The sequence below is a fragment of the Protomyctophum parallelum genome (genome assembly GCF_964188405.1).
Source record: "Protomyctophum parallelum genome assembly, chromosome: 7".
In the NCBI taxonomy this organism is placed as follows: Eukaryota; Metazoa; Chordata; class Actinopteri; order Myctophiformes; family Myctophidae; genus Protomyctophum; species Protomyctophum parallelum.
Genome location: NC_139705.1, coordinates 41182588 through 41202559, shown reverse-complemented (window position 1 = coordinate 41202559; position 19972 = coordinate 41182588). Strand labels below are relative to the sequence as shown.

Genomic DNA, 19972 nt, shown 5'->3' with positions numbered 1-19972 from the left:
TGACCTGTCCCCACTCCCCGGTCAATGGACTTTAATGTTTGTTTAGGGCCATTATGATATAATATAATAATATAATTCTTTGCAAACCAAGTCCATGGACTATAATGTTTGTTAATGCAGTGAATGACAACATAAGACGTCATCTGGCTGATATAAATACTTCCCTCGCTGCGCCCCTCACTTCACACGACTCACAAGTGTGATTTTTGCGACCGTGGGTCGTAGATGTATACATGATGATGTATGATGATAAGAGCACCCCTCACTTCACATGGGTGTGACATTTGCCATTGACAATGAAAGGAGAATTTAGGTCATGTGTCTGAACAAATCAGCTTTTTGTGGCAACACAAACATTAAATGCCAGGATAATATGTACTGTAGAGTAGACAAGCAAATCAAACTTTCTAAACAACTGCAACTGTTTGAATTCAGCTCGGGGCATATACAATAAGACGCCTGGGGGGCAGTGCATGCGACCTCGCCCTTTAGGCGTGCATGCCATATATGGAGCGTATCTTGAGTATACAGGGTGTGATGAGGTCAGATCAAGATATGGAATGTCAGAACAGGTCAGCTCCATATATGGAGATCTAAGGGTGGCAGCGGGGGCAGTGTATTGAATATACAGGATTTGATGAGAGCCCAGGTAGGGCCAGGCCTTAATTTCCGGGGCTATTGAGAACTCTATTTTTTGCCAAACAGGTTCTGACATATATCCATATACTAATATTGATGACATCAGAGATCTCCATATATGGGCTTAGTGTGACAGCAGGTCGCATTTACTATGACATCGGATCTCCATCCCTGATGATGTCATGTGATGTCACGAGACCTGGGCACCATATATATGGATTTTGAGAGATACACTGACTGACTGACTGACGGGAAATGCATGATAATAGTTAACTGTGACCTTTGCGGCAACCTTTCCTTATGCTTTAAGTAGCATGTGACATGTCAAACTAGGGGGTTTTCATGATTCAGTCAGGACAACTCAAGAATGGATGGAATATATTTTTATTGAATATAAGATGAGCAATACATTTATTATGGTTTGGCAATGTATTGGATCTGCTTTTTAGGTACTCAGATCAAGCGCATCAGTCCCGACCATATATAGGGACTATGAATCCCCCGTACCTAAAGATCCAAAACGACAGGTGGTAGCTGGGGTGGAGGTGGGTGAGCAGCAGGTTTGTATACAGCAGCACGCTGATACGCAGCAGCAAGGAAGGAAGCAGGAGGAGAAATGCAAACCTCCGGTTAAATTAGCCGGTATGAAGATGGAATAAGTGTGTGATTGGCTGAGTGAATGAGAGAGTGATGCTGAGGCGGCCCAATTAACGGCCGGCATGCAACTGCACTGAGGTTCCCTGACTGAACTTTCTCTGCGCATGCCTACGACAGGCACAAATGCTCAATGCGCAAATGTGATGAGGTCAGGACATTTTGGGCAAGTGGCTATGGCTGTTTTTAGCCCAAGGAGTGTATTTTGTGCAAAACTAATGCTTGGAATGGATTCAGAATCATGAAAACCCCCTAGTTTGACCTTTTTGCCTGCCATAGAATGGTAATGGTAGGGTCACAAGAAACCCCTATATAAATTTTCCCAATACTAACAGCCGGTCAGCTGTATGTAGGCCTACTGTATGTACTGTATGTACGTTACGTAAGAATTTAAAAGATCAACTAAAAGCAAGAGTGCAGAAGCAGGTCTTGAGCTGTGCTTTAAACATGTCTACAGACTAGGCTGCCTGTCGAAGGTATAGTGGGAGTTTGTTCCACACCATCGGCCCATAGAAGCAGAAAGCTGCTACACCGTGTTTTTTAGTTGCCATTTTTGAACGGTGCCTCCGCTCCATTACGGAGCTATGTGTGTCCGTATGTCTCTGTGTCTGTATGTATGTCCGAGCACGGAAAGCTGCAACACCTAAAGTGGCCAGTACAGCACAGAGTAAAGTGGCACAGAGTACACTACAGTATGAGCCCTGGGCCGTTCCTGGGGCTCTGGATGTTCCGGGGAACCCCACGGGGACCCCCACATGATTACTCTGTCATTTCTCGACTATTTCACACGCAAGGCAGCTCGCCGGAACCGGACCGCCCCCTGGGCACATTCCTGGGGGTCTGGATGTTCCGGGGACCCCCAAACGGTAACTCTGTCATTTCTCGACCGTTTCGGACGCGGGGCAGCTCCCCGGAACCGGGCAGGCACCTTGGGCGAGTTCCTGGGGGTCTGGATGTTCCAGGGACCACCACACAGTACACTACAATACAGTACACAGTAGAGTACAATATAACAATAAATGTATAGTTGTACCGCTCAGTTCACACAGGTGTGATTTTTTTCATCAAGCAAGGCAGCTGTGGAGGACCTGAGGGGGCGGCTTGGGACATATCTAGGCAGGCAGTCATGTAGGTAGGAAGGTGCGAGACCATTGCGCTTTATAAACAAGTAAAATAATCAATCCTAAAACATGTATATATGTAATACATGTTAATGCATGTATGTAATGCATGTGTGTAACTTATTATGTCTTCCTGTCTTGATGAAATTATTACATAATGGAAAAAAGCCCTTGAGCTTTTTGTGTTATGCTTTTAGCATATTGTAAAACTTTTCCCCCGTACTTTTTTGCAAACTGATAATGAAGTATTCAATCAATCAAAAATGTAAATATGTCTGTGAGTAGGCCTAACTATTGTTCATCATTGTCATGATGTATCGGTGGATTCAGCTACACAGAAGCAGAAGTGTGTTGAAAGTTGAGACCCTGAAGAAGGCAACCTGTTTGCCGAAACGTTGGATTAATAAAGTTTATAGCATCGTGACTACGGCCTCTTTCCTTTCTTAGTGAAAGTTGAGATACTGGCATAAACATATTATTATAGGCCTAATTCATTTTCATTAAATTCATCTCATCTCATTCATTCACTAATTCATCTCAATTATCTTTTTACATTGCCTTAAATTACAAATATTGTGACGGTTCCCTGTATATAGTATGGTATAGGATATATATATATATATATATATATATATATATATATATATATATATATATATATATATTATATTGAAGTATGTTATCTTATATTATGTGGTCTGGTGTAGCTTTATATATTATTGTTATAGTACACTTTGGTTAGTAGTTTATGGTTTCTTTACTTTGCTGTCCTAATTTCTGTTCTCATCTTGCAGTGGATTGGGGAGCAGTGCTATGATGTCATGACAATCAGTCAAGCGGCGGCACCTGGGCCCGGTGCCGACACCCTGTATAAAAGCCTGTCTCCCCAGTCCCTTCCTCAGTTCTGTTGTTTTCAGTTCTCCTTTGCTCCTCTCCCACCATGCACCTTTTTCAGCATTTCGGTTAATACATACAACATGCACACACATACATCTCACTCATGCATACACGCACTACACTACTGATTTCCACACCTCATCTGTTTGCTCTTGATTTGATTTGGTCTGATTTAATTCCTTATTTTGATTACTTAATACATTTATACTTCATTTGAGTACTGTGTCTCCCCTGTATTTTTGTTGTGTATCTGGCACCCCTAGGACAGGTATGTAACTATATATATATATATATATATATATATATATATATATATATATATCTCTCCTCCTTGCACAAGACTGTAGGCCTAGGCTATAATATAGCATTTCAAAGAGTGAGGTTTCCCCCTACTGGATATTAAAGATACATTTGATTGATTGAAAATTGTATTAACACTTTATATTACATTAATATTTGTAGAATGGGTACAGTTAAGTTCAGGTCAATACAAGATCTAAGAGGGTAAAACTAGAAGGCACTAAGACTTGTTTACATAAGGGTCCTCCATTTTCAATTCATCAGAACATTTAATGACGTACAAATATACAATTCAATGCAAAATAAATAACTAATATACACAGAAAAAAAGGGGGGAGGGGGGGTCTTTAATGTTTTTACAGGGGCCATGCAGTTTCGACTACCATCTCTACTTAGTGATCGCTGGTTCATCTATTTAACCTATTTAATATATTTGACAAGAGGCATTTTGTTCCACAGATGAGATCAATATTGTGAAAATGACCGATATAGGCTATGCTTACAATGCCTTGGGGCGTTTTTTTTTTTTACATTTCCTCTTTCTAAGGTATTGTTTCAGAATTTGGGCATTGTTTTTTTGTATACTTTTGTATAGGCCTACTTACATTTAGGCCTACTTACATTAAACAGTAAACATCTCAAAAGTCCTTCAATTGTCACTGCAGAAATGTGCAGATACCAGTAGACACCAATACTGTATGTTGGTTTCTTTACTGTTGAGTGAGAAAACAATGTTGGACAAAGTTATTAAAAAGTGCCAAACTCCTCTGAAGAATTTCTATAATCTGCAGTTGCTTGCACATACATTTACAAGTTCCCAACCATCCATCATCCCAATAATTCTATCCACTTCATTTGTGATTCATTGAGGCGAATGCTGATTTTCTTTGTGCTTCTTTTTGTTGTGTCATGCTCAAAACAGTCAAAAGTGTCCATTCCTCACTTTTGCAGCATTCATTGAATCTGACAGCCGAGTGTTCTTTGCATTAAATCAGCTCTGCACTTGTTTTGTATTTTGAAATGATGAGAGTTCTAAACACACACACGGACGCACGCACGCACGCACACACGCACACACACTTATCAAAACAAACCATGCCCGTATGTCTGTCTCTGCATCTGTATGTCCGAGCACGGAAAGCTGCAACACCTAAAGTGGCCAGTACAGTACAACACAGAATAAAACACAGATTAAATCATGGCAACCATGCATAGCCTACGCCCTACAGCCTACAGTATAGGCTACATGTAAAAGCTTGTATTTCATATGATAAAGCTGATGTCCACAGATAATGTTATTCTTACATGCATTTCCTTAGTTCTGGTGTCTTCAGAACTGAAATATTATAATTTAGTTAAAATCTAAATACTGTACATTATTAAATTTAGTTGCATTGGAGTAGAGACCACCCACTGCTTATCACTTCCCTATAAATGGTAAATGGTGCATTTATATAGCACCTTTATCCAAGGCACTTTACATAGATTGTGCATCAATTCACCCATTCACACACCGATGGCGGCGGAAACCATCCAAGGCACCAACCAGCACATCAGGAGCAATGTGGGGTTCAGTGTCTCGCTCAAGGACACTTCGACACTAACTCTGGGGGAGCCCGGGTTCGAACGAGACACACCAAGACATGGCCAAAGCATTTCCGGGAGTCCCCAGCCAAAAACGTTGAGAACCCCTGTCATAGACAACTGACGTCATAGAGACTGACATCATAACTATTGGTGGCTGGCCACATGAAATCTGAGATCCACATGATAGGAATTTTCACAAATGTATTACTAAAGCAGCAATAGCCTCTTATGGGATCAGGTATAATCAGCCTTCCATGCTCTCTGTTTGATTTTAAGACTTTTTACAACCAAACTAGTGTCTGCATGATCATGGCTGTAGCTCTTCTCACAACATTGACGACACAGGTCGGTTCTTTATAAACGGGCATTTATTGGGCATTCTTCTCATCCCAGCTGTTCCATGCCGTGAGAACTGTATGTTCACAAAAATGAATACAAACATGTAGAAATGCGCGATGCGCAGGTGAACGTGTCCGTCGTGTACATTCACATTTTTTGTGTTTTTGTCTTTTTCTTTGCACTATAGATGTTTGTTTATGTCCCGTGTATGTAAGACTGAGAGTGCTCTGAGCAAAATAAATGTCATTGTATTATCTATACATATGACAAATAAACCTGAACCTGAACCTGAACCTGAATAAAGCAGATTCTGATTGTGAAGATAGATGTGCCTGTAAACGTTATATCAACATATCAAGCATCTAGAGTAAACTAATCACCATGGCAACATGCTCCCAGCCAGGGTAGACATCATATTTGGACAGACCTAGTGATGTCATGCTACATCATGAATGATATTTATAATGGCTCACCGAACTCAAACGAGCAATCTGTGCGATCCGTGCTAGACCTCTCTCTCTCATCAGATCTTATCGGTTTGAGGAACTCACAGTTAAGTAGTCAGCGTTGTGACAGCGGAACTGAACAGGCACAATACAAACAAGTGTGTTTTGTTATATTTTTACTGTATTTCCAATTAACTAAACTATAAGATGGAGGTGGAGCAACTCAAGACTCTGTCTGGCCCAGCTCTTGCCCAGGCTGTCAGTTCTCTGCTCGAGGCGCCAAACCTCTATGTCTTCTCCGACATCCTGGAACTGCCCAATGTCAGAGAGTTGGAGAAAGGTCCCCATGCTCCAGTGTACCAACTCCTCAAACTCTTTGCTTATGGAACCTACAGTGACTACAGACAAAGGGCTGCATCCCTTCCAGAGTTGACCCCTGCGCAGAGGAACAAGCTTCGCCAACTGTCCATCATCAGCCTGGCGTCCAATCAAAAGTGCCTGCATTACTCTCTGCTGCTGCAGCAGTTGGAGTTGAAGAACGTGCGCGAACTGGAGGACCTGCTGATCGAGGCCTTGTACTGCCGCGTCATCCAGGGCAAGTTGGACCAGCGCAACCAGCAGGTGGAGGTGGACTGCAGCAAGAGCCGAGACCTGGGCCCCAACGCGCTCCCCGGCATCGTCAACACACTGCAGGAGTGGTGTACAGGGTGTGACGCAGTGTTGAGCGGCATTTCCATGCAGGTTGATAGAGCGAACGATGAAAGAAAGAGACAACAGAAAAAGAAGAATGAGGTCGAAACACAGGTTAAAGATTTAAAGAAAAAGGTCACAAAAAGGTCCGGGCACAACTATGGATTTGGAAATTTTGGAAACCAATATGCCGGTAGAAGTAGAAGGGAAGAGTGATCTGTGGATCTGGGAATCTTATCTTAACCCTATGCTACAGTTGACTGGCATCCCTCAGGGTTCTTAACTAGGTCCACTCACCCGCCCCCTCCTCAACACCAATTCTCTTCAAAGTTGTTGTGACCTGTAGAATCTTCCATTGTATACAGACAATGTTTTGACCCAGAATTAGGCTTTAATTCACAAAACGTGAAAAAAAAGTCTGCAAAGTCAGTCATCTATGTCAGTAGTATTACGTCAGTCATCTCCATATTTCAGCCGTATTTGACCGCCAATGACTGACATAATCGAAACTGGCACTGCTCCTATATGGCCATCATCTCGAAATGGACGTCATTTCCACGATCGCATCGTGCGTCATATGTGATGGCCATCATAGCTAAATTTATAGTTTTAAAAGATTCAAAAAGTAACCTCCCAACAACCTCCCAAAAAAATAGCCTCCCTGCTATTCGTGAAGAAAAGGAGAAATGAATTGAATGACGATTAACTAGGCTTAGAGTTGAAAGTATGACAAGACTTAGAGGATGCCAAAGTTTTGAGGGAAACAAATTATAATAAATAATGAGAAGAACATATAACTGGGCTCTCTCCATAGATTGAGGATAGTAAATAAATAAAAATTACAAAAACAATCACACTTATATGTGAAGTGAGGGGTGCCTTTGTTTTCTTTTGTACATCATATGCCTCATCATATGCTTAAAGAAAACATAAATAGTCTATAGAGTATAGAGCGTCGCAGTCCCACCCCCTTTGACGACGCCAGGACCAGGAAATAATTCCCAATGCATTTTCCCCATAGACATTTCAAAAAGTGTCGTACAAAGACAACTCGAGTTGTGACAAATCATGACAACAAACACAATTGTTTGTTAATGGCATCATGTGTTAATTTGCACCGTTTCTTTTACATCACCATTGCATCACCTAATCAACATAAGTTAGACTTTAATATATTAGTGCTCGTCACTTCACCCCGGTTTGTTGCCAGAATGACAGCATTACATCGTCATGGTTGCACCAAAGGTTGGACAGAGCTACCTAACCGTGACTCTACAATGGAAACCATATATAGGATCAGTGGCAGCAACAGGCCCTGACGCAGGATGGTCCAGAGTGCCCCCCCCCCCCCCCCCCACCAAGCCGCTATAGAAACAAATTAACTATGTTTAAAACAACGGTTTTGTATCAGACCAAACACTACTCTAAAATGAATAGATTCAAGCTGTGGCAAGTGGCATTATATATCAAATTCGGTCTCTTTTCTGTTTAGCCAATTATGAAAATAAACTAAGAAAACAGCCAAAACAATGCGCTATCAATCTATAAGGCCATGTTGCACAGCACGGAAAACTAAAAAGCGGCAAGCTAGAAATGCTTAATAAAGTAAACAACAAAATAATCAAGTACTGTAAAACACAAACGCATTTTATTTTAAACTATTCATTTTGTTTCTCAAAGCTGTTTTGACCGCAAAAAATGAGCTGATGGGCAGAATGGACAGTTATGCGCAGCAGCGGCAGCGCGCTGTATGCGCCCATGCACAATTCATTATGCTGAAGTCCTCCATGTAAAATGCAGCAACATTCCATTTCCAACACAACAATGTCCATATGAAATCTCCATATCTCCATATGAAAAGCTTCGTTTGAAGACCACCCACAGGCAGCAGGCCACTTGAATTAGCACCTTGGACAGCGGGTTGAGAGGAGAAAAAAAGAGAGAACAAAAAGAGGTGAAGTTGAGCTATAAAAATATGGTGATGGCGCACCACGAAAATTAGACAGCAATTATATAATTAAATAAAGAGGCTCTGCCTCTGCGCTCTGATTACCTTATAGGTGAACCTTCCGGGATTTTCTCTCTGCAAAATCATCTATCAGGTCCTTCACATCCAGCTGGCGTGCACGTATTCTCGATGGACAGAGTGGCAAGTCCACTGAGCCGACCCTGTCCCATTGTAGGCTACTCCTCAGATAACTTTTGATCAGCTTTAATTTTGAGAATGAACGTTCGGCTGATGCCACTGTGACTGGAATGGTTATGAAAAGCAGCAATACAGTGCAGACTTCGCCAAAACTAGCACTAATGTAATGCTGCTGTTCTCCACAATAAGCAGTTTTGTGAGCTCTCGGATGGTCTTCACGTTTGAAATGCTGTCTCAGGCACTCACGGAATGATACACGTTGAATGGGGAATTCACAGGTTAAATCGTGATTGTATTTTTCTACAATGGTTTGCGACGTAAAATCAACCTCAGTTAACAATATATTGTTAAGGGGCCCGGCCGCCTCTTTATTTATTTTTATTTTTTAAATTTGCCACCTCTTTTTTTTTGTTTTTTCCTCCCGACCTGGGTGTGCCCTCAGGCGTCATGGGCCCTCACGGTAGTGACGCCCCTGTATAGGATACCCAGAACCTCCCAGTATTACCATACAAGGAAGTAAGGTACACACCATATATGGACTTAAGTACAACATATCATTCGATCTGGCATCATAGACTGGTTTAGATGGATTACTCATGTCTCTACCATAAGACCTGACTTTGTTTAAATTCAGTTAAATCTGTTGAAGCAAATGCACCTGTTTGTTAAGTACTTACTGTATGTATAATGATCATCAATAGAGAAGAGAGGCAGATATCTCCCCTTGTGTGTATTGTACGTATATTGTCTTGTTTTGTTTTATTTTTGTTGTATGTATTGTCATAGTCTTTTCGTTTCCATGTTTGATTAAAATTTTAAAAAAAGTTAAAAAATAAAACAAAAAACTGTGGAATGAGATAGCTGGAGAAAGCAACATTGAAGAGGTGGGTTTGAAGGGTGGTGGCATGTCTCTGAGAGTTTTGGGAAGTGCATTCCACAGGGTTGGGACAGCAATCACATTTCAGAACAGTGGACACCCTGACCATTAAACACAGGTGTTGTAAATTCTAAGTACTGGACCCTCGTCTGGTTTGACAGACAGGTAGTGTGTGCCGCGGCTGGGTGGTGTGTGACAATCCGGTTGAAGTATACCTTTGGTACGGCGACAGCGGCGCCGGGCCCGGGAGAACAATAATGCAACACGAGACAGTATCACGCTAAAGGTTCACAAAGTTTATTACACACACAGGAACATATATAGAGCTGGATCCCAATTGACCAATAACAGTGGAATATCTATAATGAAACAATCCATATAGGCTACACTATAGAGCGGCGCAGTCCCTCCCCCTTTCAGAACAACGAACGGCCCAGGAAATGAAAACGCAATGCATTTCCCCATAGGCAGTTTTTATTTAATTTATTTAAAGACCTTTTAAGCGTCGTACGAAGCCAACTCTTGTCGTGACAAATCATGACAACACACACAATATTCCGGGCCAAACAAAGAATTAGAAAGTAGAAAAAAACGGCAGGTTACAACACTTTTTTTGTTGTTTTTCTTCTTTGTAATTATTTGTTTGGTCCAAAATATTGTGTGTGTTGTCATGATTTGTCACGACAAGAGTTGGCTTCGTACGACGCTTAAAAGGTCTTAAAATAAATTAAATAAAAACTGCCTATGGGGAAATGCATTGCGTTTTCATTTCCTGGGCCGTTCGTTGTTCTGCGCCGCTCGGTTCTCGTATAAGCTCCGCCCTCTATGGCAGAGTGTAGGTTTGCCAAAGAGTGTAGGCCAAAGTATAGGCTACAAATGAGAGTGTACAAGAGTCAAATTGACACTGAAGATTTTACAGAGCGTATTGGAGTCCCCAGAGATTAAAAAATGATTTATTGAAACTGATAAAGTGGGGTGTGTGTGTGTGTGTGTGTGTGTGTGTGTGTGTGTGTGTGTGTGTGTGTGTGTGTGTGTGTGTGTGTGTGTGTGTGTGTGTGTGTGTGTGTGTGTGCGTGTGTGCGTGCGTATGTGCGATTATGAATATGACCTACTTAAAACAAACAAAGGGTGGTGACGTCTTAAACATAGACAGCCTGTCTGTCACTGTTGCCTGCAGTAAAACTGTGCGTGAGAACTATATGAGTTGTCCCGTCGGGCCCTACTGTAAGTACATCCCTTGTTATGGATATCGGGACAGTCCCAATATCCATACCAAGTAAAGTAAAGTAAAATTATACTCATTAAGCCTTTCACAATTCATAATTTGTCTATTTTTAAAAGAAATAGCAACGCTACAGCTTGTAGATCGGGAAAATGATGAAGCATCAAAATGTACATAATACATACGTATGTTTTGTAATAATCTGAATCTACAATTTTCTAATACTTTTCAAATATAATTATAGTAGTGTAAAAAAAAAATGGTTTGCCTCTGAGATATGTAGTGGTGTAAAAGTATATGAACAATGGAAGTACTCTGAGTAAATGGAATTACACTGCATGTCTGCGTCACTGGATACCAGTATTGGAAATGCCTCCGGTGGCAGTGCAGCCTAAAATTCTGGACTGGGTATCAGCTACACAAGTCTAACCCAGTGTTGCCATGTCTGCTTATTATAAGTAAATAGCGGTGGTTGCAGGCTTTTTGGGCCTCGCTTCCATTTTTTAAACCAGTTAAAATTTTGTTTCAATTATATTCAAAATATTTCACTTTTTCTTTTCAGGATTTTTTTTGCAGATCTACAAGGAAGCATGTGACGGGTTGTGAGCTTGTAGGTCAGCTATTTTCACATTCATGTAGCCTAGGACTCGCTTCTGTTGGGCTTGTTTTCATAGACCTGCTGTTTATTTCTCACAAAATCTGGTAAACAGTGGTCTAACCGACACAGGCAAAGAACAATGTGTGCAGTCAGTGCTAGCGGAGAATGCTGTCAGTGTTATATAATTGTCAAAATTGTCACTCATTCTATATTATAAGTAAGTAAGTAGCCTTGCAGAGCCATGAGGCCCATAGGGCAGGAGCCTATCTCCTGTTTCTGTAGCGTGAGGCAGCTTGATGTACAAGTACACCCCCTGGACATGACGCTAGTATGTCGCAGGGACTCATTCTATAAACAGTATATATTTGTTCATGTTTTACCAAAGGGTTTAACCTGAGCCAGGCATGTAAGTGAGTCAGAGTGGCTTATTGTCCATACCAACAGCAAAAGGGTGTCTAATCCACTTTTACAATGCACTAGAAGACCCTTGAGGAGTTGAGGGATGGATTGCTGAGGTAAAGCATCACACCTACTGTCACCTCACCCCCAGTAATTTCCACTCATCTTGGAACAGTTTGGTGACAATGTTAGGAACCCAAGGTTCTGGGTTCAATGCAGGCGACTGGGTGTATGTGTAACAGTACTATATAATTAGGATATATAACTAGGATATCTTGACCTTGCTGGAATGCAGCCACAGACCCTGCCTCTATATAAACCACAGAGATGATCCCAGTTGCGTTGATTCATAAGAAGGACCAGTCCCTCACTGAGAAACAAGTAAGTCATTACTACTTATCTTTAGGTGCAGTGTTCTGTGTTCATGTCAAGGTACAGGTTTGTCTGTATGTGTTCAAGTATAATATGTATTTGCCAGATAATCACTATTTACTTATTTATATCCATATTCATACATTTTCCGTTAAAAAACCTGCACTATCCAGTATCCACTGTTTCACACAGATTTTAAATCATTGAATCGTATCGTATTGTATCACCATGAATTAATCAATATCATCTATGTATCGTATCGTCAACGATACGTATCGTATCGTTAAAATGTATTGTTACACCCCTACTATTATACTCTTTATTATTTCAGGCCACTTCGTATAAAGGGAGTATACTCACTGTAATAGAACATGGCTCAATTAATCCTCGTGGCTGGTAGGTGGAAATCTTAATAACTGTTAATCAAATGAAATAATAATATTCCTTTAATATTATTTATAATCTATGATATACAGTAACTCAATGGTGCAGTTACTCAAAAATGTTTGGTCTTTTTAGGACTAACCCTTTTAATCAGTGGTCTTCAAGTGGGTATGTGTTCATTATTAAAAAAATCATTAATTCATTCATTCAATCAATTAATTCAATAAGAATTTACAATCATGATTCCATCTTTAAAATTCAATTTCCCATATTCTATACTATAGTCTCAACGTAACGTTTTTGTTGAAAAGTGTCATCCACCAAACCACTACTGTGTTACTTCACCAACTGGGCCCAGTATCGACCTGGCACTGGCAGATATCTGCCTGCTAACATTGACCCCAACTTGTGTACACACCTGATCTACGCCTTCTCAATCATCAACCATTACAACCAGCTGGCCACCTATGAGTGGAATGATGAAGTCCTCTACAAGGACTTCAATGGACTCAAGAATGGGTGAGTTGTGTTCTACCTTAGTGATTCTTTTTTATTTCAAGGATCCCCGGTTTTGTGTGTGTGTGTGTGTGTGTGTGTGTGTGTGTGTGTGTGTGTGTGTGTGTGTGTGTGTGTGTGTGTGTGTGTGTGTGTGTGTGTGTGTGTGTGTGTGTGTGTGTGTGTGTGTGTGTGTGTGCGTGTGTGCGTGCGTGCGTGTTTGTGTGTGTGTGACTGCCCAGGCTGATGCACAGATCTTCAAAGGTAGAAATATTCAGATCAGTTTTACAAACACAGGATATGATGTTATTACCCAAAGTGTCTTGGACTCTGCATGGCAGGGGCATGCACTTTCACCTCTGCTCAGGGGAGGTGCCACAAAAAATACAATAAAAATAGTACAATATTGTGAATGGTAATTCATCAAAAAAAATGAATACGAATGAACTCTGTGAACTGTGAAGTGAGCAGCGCTTTAAAAAGACCATAGACTTGGCTGCCACATGACTTCACGGTCACAGTCATGGACATGTGGCACCCACTGTGGAACCCACTGTGGCGTGCACCCACTGTGGAACCCACTGTGGCGTGCACCCACTGTGGAACCCACTGTGGCACCTACTAAAGCGCTGCTCAAAACAGGTTGATAAGATTGTGAAAAGTAGCACATCTCTTTTTCATCCATAAAGTCTCTTGCATGTCTACTTTTTAGCAACTCTGGGCTGAAAACTCTGCTGGCTGTTGGTGGGTGGAATTTCGGATCTACACAGTGAGTTCAAAAGACTTTAGCAGTATGAATTCATAATGCTGTTGGATAACAGCCTTGTAATGTTTTTGAGGTGTTTGTTCTGTTGTTTTATGCCTCTGTAGATTTACCAAAATGGTTTCATCTGCCGCCACCCGCCAGACATTCATCATGTCAGCCATTGCTTTATTGAGACGCCATGACTTTGATGGGCTGGACTTGGACTGGGAGTATCCTGGGGCAAGAGGAAGCCCTCCAGAGGACAAGCAGAGATTCACTCTGCTCTGCAAGGTCTGCTAGAGAGTTTAAAAACTGCTCAGATGATGCAGGTCTTTATCTGTTGTTATCACTAGTGATTGCATTGACATTGCATACATTGTCATGCTTATCGCACATGTTCTATTTGGATGTAGGAATTGCGTGCTGCATTTGAGGAGGAAGGAGATCTCAACGGAAGACCAAGACTGCTGCTCACGGCGGCAGTTGCTGCTGGGAAGGAACACATTGACAGTGGTTATGAGATTTCTAATATAGCTATGTGAGTTCATGTGAGAATTTGTTTTCTAACAAGCTATTCATTCCATAATTGAAACTTGTATTTTGTCATCCATAACTCACTGTGTCAATGTATGTTGTATAACAGGTACCTGGACTTTATTCATATCATGACTTATGACTTCTACGGACCATGGGAGACATTCACTGGCCACAACAGTCCTCTGTACACCAGTTCTTCAGAAGAGGAAAATAATACAAAAAATGTGGTGAGAAGAAATATCCAAATGTGGTATTCCGCATTAACTTTTTGAGGGGCGCTAGCAGCTAAATGGCCTCAATTCCTCAATGATGATGTCACTGGTAGGCAGGTTTCCGAACTCTCCACAGCTGAGAGACAGACCGAAAATGTTACCATATATATAAGCATTAGTGAGGACCAATTATATGAAGATAGGTTGAAGTGACTATATTATTGTTTAAATTGTTAACCTCAGGTTTCTCCTGGTAAAATAACAGCTAAATAAATTGAAATAGGAGGGAATGATCTAGTCATGGGGCCTTTGGCTATATACATTGCAATTGTGCATATGTTAACTTACATTTTGCCACCAGGACTTTGCTATGAATTATTGGAGAAAGCAAGGAGCTCCTGTTGAAAAACTCATGCTTGGTTTTGCTACATATGGACGCACGTTTCGCACATCTTCAGTAGATGCTGGTGTCGGGTCACCAGTCAGCGGTGCTGGCTCTGCTGGATACTATACAGGAGAAGCTGGATTATTGTCTTATTTTGAGGTCAGTGAATGTTGTATTTAATATTCCAAAAATGGAACAACTCTCTGTCCATTTTGCTGCAACAGTCGATACAAGAGCCACAACTGAACTTCACTCACTGCAGTTAATTTTTTAAGATTTTCATTTGTCCAACAGATTTGTACCTTCCTGCAAGGGGCTACAGTCCACTGGATTCTTGAGCAAATGGTGCCTTATGCAACCAAAGAAAAGGAATGGGTGGCATTTGATAACAAAGAGAGTTTTGCAAACAAGGTAATACAGCATAGCTTTATGATCCAAACTTGTAGTTGCACTAAGTCATCACTGTCTAAAACAAGTAAATGTCTACATAGTAAAAAAAGTAAAAAATAAAGATCCTGAACTATTTATTCATACTGAAACATAGTAGCCTATTTCATTTGAGTTATTAGTTAAGTTATATAATTATGACTTTGGCAAAAATTCAACAAAGCCTAAGAATGAATGAAACGTAATTGTATGTATCATGTATTTATACATAATTTGATGTCATAATTGTTCTTCAAAATTGTTTCCATGTATGAGTTGGTTTTGGTGTGCAGCATTCGATATATTTATTGTTGTGTTGTACAGGTGAAGTACCTGAAGGACAACAATTTTGGAGGAGCCTTTGTATGGAGTATTGACCTGGATGACTTTTCTGGAGAATGTGGACAGGGCAGGTACCCCCTCATCAGCCACCTGCGTTCTCTTTTGGATTCAGGTAAACAAAACAATCAAAAAAGAACACCACTCATCATCATTATGAAACATACCTCATCCATCACCACAATTCTTCACAGGAAATGATTGTGTTTTATCTTAATAACATATTATTATTTGTTGGTCAGATTCCCGTCCCACTCTCACGCCAAACAATCCACCAGTAAGCAGAGCTAAGATCCCTAACACGGCTGCCACCATCATCACTGCTGCTGCCACCACCACCACCACTCTTGCACCTGGAAACAGCAATAGCTTCTGTGGAGGGATGGAAAGTGGCCCCTCTGTAGTCAACACGGCTGCCACCACTACTGCTGTTCCCACCACCATGACTACCGCTGTTCCCACCACCACTACTGCTGTTCCCATCATCACTACTGCTGTTCCCTCCACCTCCACTACTGCTGTTCCCATCATCACTACTGCTGTTCCTACCACTATCACTACTGCTGTTCCCTCCACCTCCACTACTGCTGTTCCCATCATCACTACTGCTGTTCCCATCCCTACTGCTACTGTTCCTACCTCTACTGCTGCTGTTTCTACCACCACAATCACTGCTGCCACCACCACTCTTGTACCTGGCAGTGGCTTCTGTGGAGGGAAGACTAATGGCCTCTATGTAAATGTGAGAGACACCAACTCCTACTATAACTGCCACAATGGAATAACGTATCTCCAGAATTGTGCTGCTAACCTCGTTTACAGCGACAGTTGCAAATGCTGTGACTGGCCTCGTAGTAGCTTCTGTGGCGGGAAGGCAAATGGCCTCTATGTAAATGTCGAGGACACAAACTCTTTCTATCACTGCTCCAACGGAATTACCTACCTCCAGAGATGCCCTGCTAACCTCATTTACAGAAACAGTTGCAAATGCTGTGACTGGCCTTAATATATATATATATATATATATATATATATATATATATATATATATATATATTAGAACTGGGACTCGATTAAAAAAAATTATCTAATTAATCAGAGGCTTTGTAATGAATTCATCTCGATTAATCGCATATCAATATTTAACCCGAGAACAGTGAGAAACCTTTTTTTTTAAATGTTTTTGGTATCCCAGTGAATAGTGACTACGGGATTCCACTCATTTTACTGTCATTAATATACCTTAGAGTTGTGTGGATATAATAAGAAAGTCCCCCCCATTCTGTGTTGCCTAGAACTGGAGGTCTGAAAAAAAAATCAGTAACATTATGAAGTACATCTCAGTGACACAAAAATGTACTTCATAATGTTACTGTTTTTTTCAGACCTCCAGTTCTAGGCAACACAGAATGGGGGGACTTTATTTTTACGAATATTTGTATAAACAGTATGTTCCTGATGCTACCTACCACAGGTGTCCCGATTTTAACAGTCTGCAATCGTGCATGCTCTTAAGATTGTATTTGTTTATTAGATTTATCTTAAACCTATGGGAAGTTGTATTTATACAACGTAGTTCCGCTTGACCTTAACCACTCCTCCCTCATTATCAACAACTCCTCCCTCCTCATCAAACTCATCTGCCTTTCATTATCACCCGGCCAATCCCCGGTGCAATCACCACAGCATAAATACACCTGCGATCTCTCAACCAAGTTGTTTGTTCTGCTCCACGACAGACCAAACATGGGTTGTGTGTACTGCACTTGTAGATCGGCTATTTTCACTATTCTTCAAAATCGCCATCCTCCTCCACCCCAACCTCCTCCTTCCGCCTCGATTCTCTAGGAATCCAGGGGGGGGCAGTGACGGAGCAGAGACGACCAGCCGCTCATTCCGAGTATAGAGCAAAGATGACCGTCAGCTCCAGAGACTACGCCCCCACCCTGAGTCTCGCCCTACCTTGGGTTCCTCACTCCACTCCACATGCATTCATCTCATTCTGTTTCAATAAACTGTTAATCTTGAGCGAAGGTGTGGTCTCTTACTAAGTGAATGTCTTATTAAACCCAAGTGTTGTCAACTACCTCGTCAGACCGTGTATATAAAGACCTGCTGATTTTGATCATGTTTTCTCTGTATACCATTCAAGGCTTATTCAGATCCACACCTCGGCTTCGGCTGCTTGACATGAAGACACATCGCCTTGAAGTTCTCTCACCAATCCGACTGCGGTCCAAGTGGCTCCACCACCAGATGCCATGAAGTGGAAGAGGAAGCACATCGTTGCACTTCTGTGTCTCCTCTCGTTCCTAGGGGTCCTGGTCAATGTGGGCTGGCAGACAGTTATCTTTCTGCCAGGTAAAGCCAGCCCAAGTGAAGCGGGTGAAAACCATACCGGTGGCCAGACCAAACAGGTGACCACCCATGAGGGGTCTCCCATCGGCCACCCATGGGGCACGCCAACTCCTTGGCCGTTCCCTGACTACATCATTAGGGAGCCAAACAAATGCCCAGAGGGAAAGCCGCCACCATTCCTAGTGTTGCTGATACTCAGCATGGCCGGTGAAGTAGAGGCACGGAATGCCATACGGCGGACATGGGTGAGAGCCTCGCTCCAGGCCTAGGAATCATCCGGCTGTTCCTGGTGGGGGTGACGGAAGGCAAGCTGGGGCGCCTACAGCAGAAGACCCTGGAGTCCGAGAGCCTGAGGCACCACGATATCATTCAGCAGGATTTCCTGGATACCTACTACAACCTGACTTTAAAGACACTGATGGGGATGAACTGGGTGGCCATGCACTGTCCCCGGGCCAGCTATGTTCTGAAAACTGACAGTGACATCCTTGTGAACACCGTTTACCTTTTCCTTATCTACAAGCTGCTGAGACCGGAACTGAAACCCAAGACAAACTACTTTACCGGCTGTATCCATAGAGACGCCCTGGCAATCCGAGACAATAAATCAAAGTTGTTCATGCCCCTAGAAGAGTACCCAGGCGATAGTTACCCAGACTACTGCTCAGGGTCGGGCTATGTGTTCTCCGGAGACGTTGCGACAGAAGTGTACAGAGCTTCTCTGAGCATCTGCATCCTGCGTTTTGAGGATGTGTACGTGGGAGTCGATCTGCCTGGACTGGCTAGGGATCAAGCCCACACCACAGCCCGGTGGAGAGAGGTGTGGTCCGCTGTTCAACCCCTTCGGATTGTCCTACTCCAGCTTCGATTACAGCAACATGGTCACAGTCCACAGTTTTCATCCCGGTCAGCTGCTGGAGTACTGGTGCAAAATTCAGAGAGATGGAGCGCTCTCGGAATGAGTTGTCTATAGGGTTGGAAAATAACCGCCAAACGGAAAATGTTTTTCAGACCATGAATATTTTTCAGATTTTCAGCAGCGTTTTCCGCAGTCGGTTTTTCCATACATTAATCACACTAATAACATGGCGCTTATAGCGCCCCGATTTGTTTTGTATTGTACTGGTAAAATGGTGTTTCCCTTAAGATCTAACCACCTTATGATTGTACACACGATAATCGGTCATTGATTCCCGAATTTCCTGTGCATCCTCGCTTGTTGTTGATGCACGAAGCACTCGGCAGCACTGTAGGGTGTTGCAGAGCATCAACTTTATTTAGTTTCATTTAGCCAAGCTGAGCGAGCCTCCTTTTCACTACCAACGCCTCCATGATTATCACTCGACTGAAACGGCAATTGCTTTGTTGAACTCCTGTGTGGTAGCGGCCGGTCCAATTGAGTGATAATGGAGGCGTTGGTGGTGAAAGAAGGCTCAGAGCCTCGGACGTGGCTTGGGCAGTTGGGACCAAATTAAACACTGCCACCGAAGTGTTTGCATTGGCACGCCCGTATGAGTACCTTTTGTGAGAGTAACACATCCTCTCAAATCTCTGATTGGCAAACATAGCCAGTGTTCCAGTGTCTATTTTAATGCAAGATAACTGAACGTGAGCACGTTTACTGTCAATTACTGCTGCCTTCCCTGTCAACAAATAATTACATCCTACCTGTAACATGGTGTAATTCACTTTAGATTTAGAACACCAGTGACTTCCATTAAATAGCAGATATACATGCTCATAGCGTGTCACATTCTTGACGCAATGTGAGCTTGTAGATTGCTATTTACTCCGCGGTACGACA

The 19972-nt window shown here is 42.1% G+C and overlaps 2 protein-coding genes and 1 pseudogene across 3 annotated transcripts; all 3 read left to right on the top strand.

The window, feature by feature from the left end:
• Positions 1-6190: 6190 nt before the first annotated feature.
• LOC310862107 (COP9 signalosome complex subunit 7a-like) lies at positions 6191-6889 on the top strand (the record flags this gene model as incomplete). The annotated part of the gene is made up of 1 exon (XM_083769843.1): positions 6191-6889. The coding sequence occupies one exon, from the start codon at positions 6191-6193 to the stop codon at positions 6887-6889; it is 699 nt and encodes a 232-aa protein (XP_083625969.1).
• Positions 6890-12658: 5769 nt separating this feature from the next.
• Positions 12659-17929, top strand: LOC310862106 (acidic mammalian chitinase-like; the record flags this gene model as incomplete). The annotated part of the gene is made up of 9 exons (XM_083769842.1): positions 12659-12683; positions 12983-13190; positions 13879-13935; positions 14037-14202; positions 14325-14449; positions 14555-14675; positions 15796-15925; positions 16053-16552; positions 17885-17929. 9 exons carry the CDS (start codon positions 12659-12661, stop codon positions 17927-17929), a joined length of 1377 nt encoding a protein of 458 aa, XP_083625968.1.
• Positions 17930-18071: 142 nt separating this feature from the next.
• LOC310862105 (beta-1,3-galactosyltransferase 2-like) lies at positions 18072-19130 on the top strand (annotated as a pseudogene). The gene has a single exon. The product of its transcript is annotated as a beta-1,3-galactosyltransferase 2-like (transcript).
• The last annotated feature ends 842 nt before the right edge of the window (positions 19131-19972 follow it).